Below are 7,372 nucleotides of genomic sequence, written 5' to 3'. Positions count from 1 at the left end.
TTGAAGTGATTTTGTATGTTAATGCAGATACTTCACATGTGCGAATGTTGATGATGGAGAGATGCATATTCACAAGTGGTGGGATATAGCTGTCATGGAGGAGATGGGCGAGATGAACAAACAATGTCAAGTGCTGTCTGAGAAGGTGGATAGCCTCACAACCGCAAGTGACTATGACTCGCACATCAATACTGAAACCGAGCAGAAAATAGTCATGTTAGAGAAGGTAGTGTTAGAGCTACGGAAGAGTAGAAATAGGTTTAGAAATGGTACAGAATTGATATTCGTAATTGCTATTGTTGTATGTTTAATATGTATGGTGGTGATGTCTATGAAATTGTAATGACATTGTAATGACTAGTATGTGTAATGTCAAAAAAAACTAAGTTGCTATTGTTGTATTTTAGTAATGACTAGTATGGTGGTGATGTCTATGAAATTGTATTTTTGTGTCACGGGTAAAAGAAGGCATTATCTTGTTGTTTGGGTTCACGGGTAACACTGCCTATGAGTGACACTGCCTTCACAGGAAAAGAAGGCATGACACACAGCTGAGTCACAAAGCACATAGCCAGATAGATCACGGGTAACACAAAGCTTAAGTTCACGGGTAGCTTGAGTTCCTATATATATGCATTTTTTTCTACACTCCAAAGAAACAAAATCAACACCTTCTTATCTTTTTCTACACTCCAATTTTTCTCAACACCAAAACAAAGAGCCCTTAAATTTTTTTTTTTCATATGGCATCATCATCAAACCATTACCACTACAAAAGAGACGATGCGGATAATATGGATGGTTATTTTGATGATTATTATGATAATTTTCTCGAAAATTCTAATATCATTCAAGAACCAATAGAGCGAACGCCACGGATTTTATAGAGAGAAACCGGGAAGAAGGCCACATTAATCTTTTGAATGATTATTTCAGTGATACTCCAACATACCCGGAAATGTTCCAACATACATTAATCTTTGGAATGATTATTTCAGTGATACTCCAACATACCGGGAAGAAGGCCACGTTGGTGGTTCAACGGCTCGGAAATGTTTGCACGAGTTTACCGCCGGAATAATCTTGTTGTTTGGCGATGAATACCTAAGACGTCCTACACAAGACGACCTAGAGAGACTACTCTATCAAAATCAACAACGTGGATTTCCCGGGATGGTTGGGAGCATTGACTGCATGCATTGGGAGTGGAAGAATTGTCCAACAGCTTGGAAAGGGATGTATTCACGATCAACCGGAAAACCTACAATCGTGTTAGAGGCGGTAGCTTCGTATGACCTCTGGATATGGCATGCTTTTTTTGGAGCTCCAGGTACTATGAACGATCTTAATATTCTGGATCGATCAAATGTTTTTGATGACATTCTTAACGGTAATGCTCCGGAGGTCAACTACTTTGTAAACGGAAGGGAGTACAATTTGGCGTACTATCTCACCGATGGTATTTATCCCAAATGGGCCACATTTATACAATCTATCCGGCTTCCACAAGGTATGAAAAATTCTCTTTTCTCTAAAAAACAAGAAGCTGTGCGGAAAGATGTTGAGCGTGCCTTTGGAGTCTTGCAAGCTAGATTCGCAGTTATTAAAAATCCATCTCGTTTATGGGATAAATACAAAATAGCAAATGTTATGAGAGCATGCATAATACTCCATAATATGATTGTCGAGGATGAACGAGACACATACAGTTGGCGAAACATTGTTTCTGAATTTCAGGACGGAGAAGATGTGGATCAAACATATACCGTCGGTGCCGCCAGTTTGGGTTCAAATATGAGCAGTACGATTACTCGTCGAACACATATGAAGGATAAAAAAGTTCATGACCAGTTAAAAAAAGATTTGATTGAGCATATTTGGACAAACTTTGGACATCTTCCACATAATGAAGATTAATCACAAAAATTCTATGCAGAGAATAAAATGTTTGTTTTTACTTTTCATGTTTTTACGGTTTATGTTTTTATTTTTCATGTTTTAATTGTATGTTATGTTTTTTTCCAAGTTTTTATAACTTTGTAATTTTCTTATATTTTTAATGTTAATGTTAATGTTATATGTTTTATTTTAATTAAAACTTTAATATGATTTTACTTTTTAATTTACATAATTAATTTTTAAAATAAAAAATAATATTATTTTTTTCAGGGGACCAATTGTGAGGGACACCAATGCTCATACCAAAATTAAGAAACTCTGAAAATAAGATTAAAATATTTGAGGGACCAAGTTTTTGTCCCAACCAATGCTCTTCTTCCTTCCTCTTTTCCTATTGATTTAAGAAAGTAAGTTCTCTATTTCGTTTTAATTATTCTGAAACACTCCATCGATTTGCTATATCAGAAAACTAAGAAAGAAAATTTTCCTTCTATCCAATACGGTGCTTACGGCTACATCATCTAGACGATCGATTTGAACTAAATCGGTTTAAATACGGAGGTGTTTTGGGATTTTGATAATTCAGGGAACCAATCGATCATCTGGGTAAGCAACTTATCAAATCTTTCTGAATAATCTCTACTTGTACGATTTTTAGCATTTACGGTTATATTGTGGTGTGCTCACCGATTTGAATAAGACTTTTTGTACCGTTTAATTAACAAAATTGGCTCACTGATTTAACCTGTAATTTCTGTTTTGTTCATCTTCCGGAGGAAACAACTGTTGGATACTGAAACTTTCTATCAACCGATGCTTGGTAATAACTTCCATTTTCTGATAACTATTTTAAGATCTTTCCGATGAATTTTGTGATTATATTCACTTACGACCTGTTTTCTACTGGATCAGGCTCTTACATTTTTTTGAAGATAAACTACAATCAGATAAGTATTTGGGTCGATGGAAATTTTTTATTAACCGAAAGTAATTGCTTATGTCTATTGGAATGCTTACTGGCTGTTTAATTTAAATGTGTAGGTAACAACTGAAAAACTTCTTTAAGGAAACCGTGGAAGACAACTGAGAAGTTTCATCATCATAGAGAGGAGTAAGTTAACTTCATAAAATAAACATTTTAAGCTCTTTCTGGTGAAATTTATGTTTGTACTGACTTAAACTTTGGTTTCTTATCGATTAGACTCTTCCATTGTGTTGGAGATAAACTACAATAAGATAAGTATTTTGATTCTTGGAAAATTTATATTAACAGAAGTCCCATGCTCATCTTCTTATAATAATGCTAAGTGGCTGTTAATTATATCTTTGTAGATGACCAAAATACATAATATAATTACCTAAATCAAAGGCGTGGAACTTGCTTCATCATAAAGAGGAGTAACTTCATTTCAGAAGGTTCGTTTTCTCGAACCCTCACTTAGGATAATTGTATCAAACTATGTTATTGAAATTTAAGTTCAATAAAATCTTATTTCTAACAGATAAGTAAATAAAAATATTAAAAAATTTCACCCTATCTAGATGCTTCCACACATCATTCCTCGAGTAAACCTCTGGCCAAACATGCTTCCTTGTATGAGTCGTAGAGCACACCATTGTAGGTCCTCAAATCTTCATCATTCCTTGGTCCCTTCAAATACCTGAAAAGGAGTTTCAAACAAACATTACCATGAAGGTTGCTTGAAATATCTGTTGTCCTTCGTTTCCCGAGTGTTAATTGCTTTCTTTCAAAAAGTTTCAGCTTCTGTTTCCATGAAAAAAACTGAGGGATTTCTTCAAAAGTAAGATCTCTAGCCTCCGAACACGTAACATTCAGATCAAACCAAGCCCGAATAAGTGGATCTTGATTGTTTTTCATATTATTTGTTCTCTTAGAGAGGAAGAGGTTTACTTTTTTTTTTGCTTATGTGTTTGATTGTTAGAACCTTACATAGATTTTTATACTATTCAGCTTTTTAGGGTTTTATTCCAAATTTATTTAAAATTAAGCAGGATATACCGCAATTTCAATCGGAATAAAATATTCTACAACGATTTTAGTAAACAGATTTGGTGAGAACGTAATAATAGGAAAACAAAAAAAGAAGGAAAATATTTTGTTGATTTTTCTGGTAAAGGACAATATTTTGACGAAATTATTTCCATCTGAGTATTAAGATAATTAATATTGGTTTATAATGAAATTTTCTTCTGGGTTAAATACTCTAATCTTTTTTAAAAAACATCCATATCTCTTAACGATTCATGAAAACCTAGACCAATGTTTTTAAAAAATAAAGACTTCGCTTTCAAAACTCATACATAGCTTTGTTTTAATTAGATTCTGAAATCTGTTAACCGATGTTGGATACCCAAACTATTTCCATAGATTCTGAAATACTTCCTTGAAAACGACATTCATTGTCTGCTTCTGTGGCTCCCCTTCTTTATCCACGATAAGCACTTTCAAACCCTTCTTTGATGTCACCCTTGACAAAGCTACGTATAGCTGTCCATGAGAAAACACAGGTCGAGGAAGAAACAAACCCACTTCTTCTAGTGATTGTCCTTGACTCTTGTTAATTGTCATTGCAAAAGCCACTGCTAATGGAAACTGTCTTCTCCTCATCCTAAAAGGCAGCTTAGTATCTGATGGTTTAATTAAGATCTTAGGAATCAAAACTTTGTCTCCAACTCTGTCCCCCGTAATAACGCAAGCTTCTAAAACATTATTCCCCATCTGTGTAATCTGCAATCTTGTACCGTTGCATAAACCACCTTTAGGATCAATATTCCGTAGCAACATGACAGGAGCACCAATTTTAAGACGTAAACTGTGATTTGGCAATCCAGATAGTCTTATACTATTCAAAAAATCAGAACTGAATACTGGGTTGTTTAGTGATTCGCTATCCTGAGGATCAATACTATCAGCACTTAAGTACACCATTTCTTCTCTTGTATATAATAAATTTAGAACATATTTATTATTTCATGAGCAAGCTGCTGCAAAAAAAAAATATAGTTGAGTATTTACTAACCTTGAAGCTTTTCAAGCAATCGTTCATTTATAGTGTGAACATCTTTGTTTGTTGGACATAAGATGGCTCTGGTCTGAAAAAATTTAGGATCCTTTTCGTTGTGCAACATTTCCAAATTTCCATACACGGCTCTGCTTATAGCATCGATCGGATCACCAACATTCTTGATTAGGAATTCATCTGGAATATCAATTAGAGCTTCCCCATCGTTAGGCTCATTTATTTTCCCATCCCCAACTACTAATATCCAATCAGAAAACTCCTTAATACTTTCTGCTTTACTATCAGACACTCCATTTGACATAAGCTGCATGTTCTTTGTCAAAGTTAGAACCTTACAATGTTCCCACAGATATGATGAATTTAAAGAGGCTAGAACAATTTGAGCCCTACCAGCACCGTTGATAACTGGGAGAACTTGTCTGAAATCACCTCCAAACACAACAACCTTTCCACCAAAGGGCTTAGTATCACCATTTCTCATAATATCTGACAAACTTCTATCCAAATTCTCAAAACAATATCTGCTCATCATTGGTCCTTCATCCCATATGATCAAAGATGTTTCTTTCAACATGTTAGCAAGATCTGAAGTAGGATTGATATTACACATTGAAAAATCATCAGGGTTTATTGGGATACAAAACCTTGAATGTGCAGTCCTTCCACCCTCCAATAACAAAGACGCAATACCGCTTGGTGCGACATTTATTGCTATCAATCCTCTATATCTCACAGCAGCAGACAAAGTTTTCCACATAAAAGTCTTTCCAGTCCCTCCAAAGCCGTATACAAAAAACACTCCGCCATTGTCTTTCAAAACAGCACACATGATCTCTTCATATATAGCTCGTTGTTCTGATGTCATCTTACTTATCCATTCATCATGTTTCTCTTTCAAATAATCACGATTGTAGTTCTTTTCTTCTGTAATGAGACGGTTGGAATGATCAACACCCATATCAGTTGGCTTAGGCATATCGTCGAATGCTTGTAGAATTCCACCATTGCTTAACATCAACTCTTCTATCTCATAGAGAGTATAATTCTTCTTCTCATCCTCTGTTAAATTCAATGCTGCAGATGATATTACATGTTAGTGATATAATAGTTGGCACAATCTAATTCTTCCTAGACAGACCTATAATAACTTTAAAACTCTTATTTAAAAAAAAAAAACAGATTCTCAAACCTGGATTATTGTATTGTTCTCTTTTCATGTTCTCGATGTCTTCTGATAATACTTGCCAAGTTGTTTCCCACACATGCTCAGGTCTTGATAAACAACCATCTAAAAGCATCATTGTAAATAAATTACGCAGCTGCGGTCCAAAAAACCATGCACTTGCTTCTAAAATACTGTCTATATAAGCCTGGTCGTCTTCCAAAATACTACGTGCCCAACATGCTTTTTTATATGTATCATAGACAACACCTCTGTATGTTCTAATATCTTCATCACTTTTAGGACCAGTCACTATACCAAGAAGTATTCTCATGTAATATTCAGCTTCCATCTTCTGTAGTACATAATTGATTCTTCCTATAGAGAAACCTCTCTCTCTAAGCTTCCATTGCTTTATTTTACCATCCCAAGTAAAATATTTTGGTATTTCAGCATAAGTGAACTGTCTAGCAAACTCGTTAACCTGATTCAGTTTAAGGTAGGCCATGAACATAGAATCCACATTAGCTCTTCTTTCCAAAACATCTTCAATGTTCTCTTTTCCTTTGTAATAAACTGGTTGCTTTCCTGGAGGATGGAATGGAAGTTTCATCACTGGTATGCTTCTATACTGTATTGGAAATTTGAAAAGCCTCCAAGCTGCTTCCGAAGCTGAAACATATCTTTAAAAAGCCAAAAATGTGAATATCAATTTTTCTACACAAACGCTCAATAATCAGTATATATTTTTAAATTTTTAAAATAATGGGGAAAGCAAATACCTGCAATCAAACCAATGTTTTACTTCATCTTTCTTCTTTTCTTCGAGATTTATAGAAGATGAAGTATGTCCAGTCCCTGCTTCCTTTGTGATGTTAGAACCATTACCCTCGCCATTATCAACTGAAGTAGTTTGTTTTTTAGGTTCTATCACAAATGCTACACGATCTTGTCCCTTGTTAATATACTTAAATAAGTACTTGATGGAACCAGATTGGTTGCACCACTCAACATTGATGTGAGCCCGATAGCGCAATGATAGGAGACGATTATAAGGAACAACATATCTGTTATCACACTTTATATCATTCTTCTCTACATAAGTCGTAGATACTCTTCTCCTATAAACTGGATATCCATCTTTGCCAACACTTGTATCTTCAACATGGACCTTAGGGTAAAATTTAGAACACTTTCCATCAACCATACATGGTGAATTTGGTTTAGCAGCACCACACGGTCCGTGGATCATGCAATCCTTGACAAC

General features: G+C 34.9%; 1 protein-coding gene and 2 long non-coding RNA genes across 4 annotated transcripts in view; all 3 read left to right on the top strand.

Annotated features, from left to right (window-relative positions):
- LOC109133082 overlaps positions 1 to 338 on the top strand; it is a 2,149-nt gene extending 1,811 nt beyond the window's left edge. For both annotated transcript variants that reach the window (XR_002037998.1, XR_002037997.1), the window contains exon 4: positions 28 to 338. This is a non-coding gene — a long non-coding RNA (uncharacterized LOC109133082). The remainder of the gene's footprint in view (positions 1 to 27) is intronic.
- LOC104789157 lies at positions 410 to 1,997 on the top strand. Its single transcript, XM_019245268.1, has 3 exons — positions 410 to 495; positions 999 to 1,510; positions 1,738 to 1,997. Exons 1-3 carry the CDS (start codon positions 410 to 412, stop codon positions 1,833 to 1,835), a joined length of 696 nt encoding a protein of 231 aa, XP_019100813.1. The 3' UTR covers positions 1,836 to 1,997.
- Positions 2,321 to 4,761, top strand: LOC109133083. Its single transcript, XR_002037999.1, has 4 exons — positions 2,321 to 2,719; positions 2,812 to 3,010; positions 3,101 to 3,315; positions 3,442 to 4,761. It is a non-coding gene; the product is annotated as an uncharacterized LOC109133083 (long non-coding RNA).

This window comes from Camelina sativa, chromosome 5 (genome assembly GCF_000633955.1).
Source record: "Camelina sativa cultivar DH55 chromosome 5, Cs, whole genome shotgun sequence".
Taxonomy (NCBI): Eukaryota; Viridiplantae; Streptophyta; class Magnoliopsida; order Brassicales; family Brassicaceae; genus Camelina; species Camelina sativa.
This window is presented reverse-complemented; position numbering and strand designations above follow the sequence as displayed.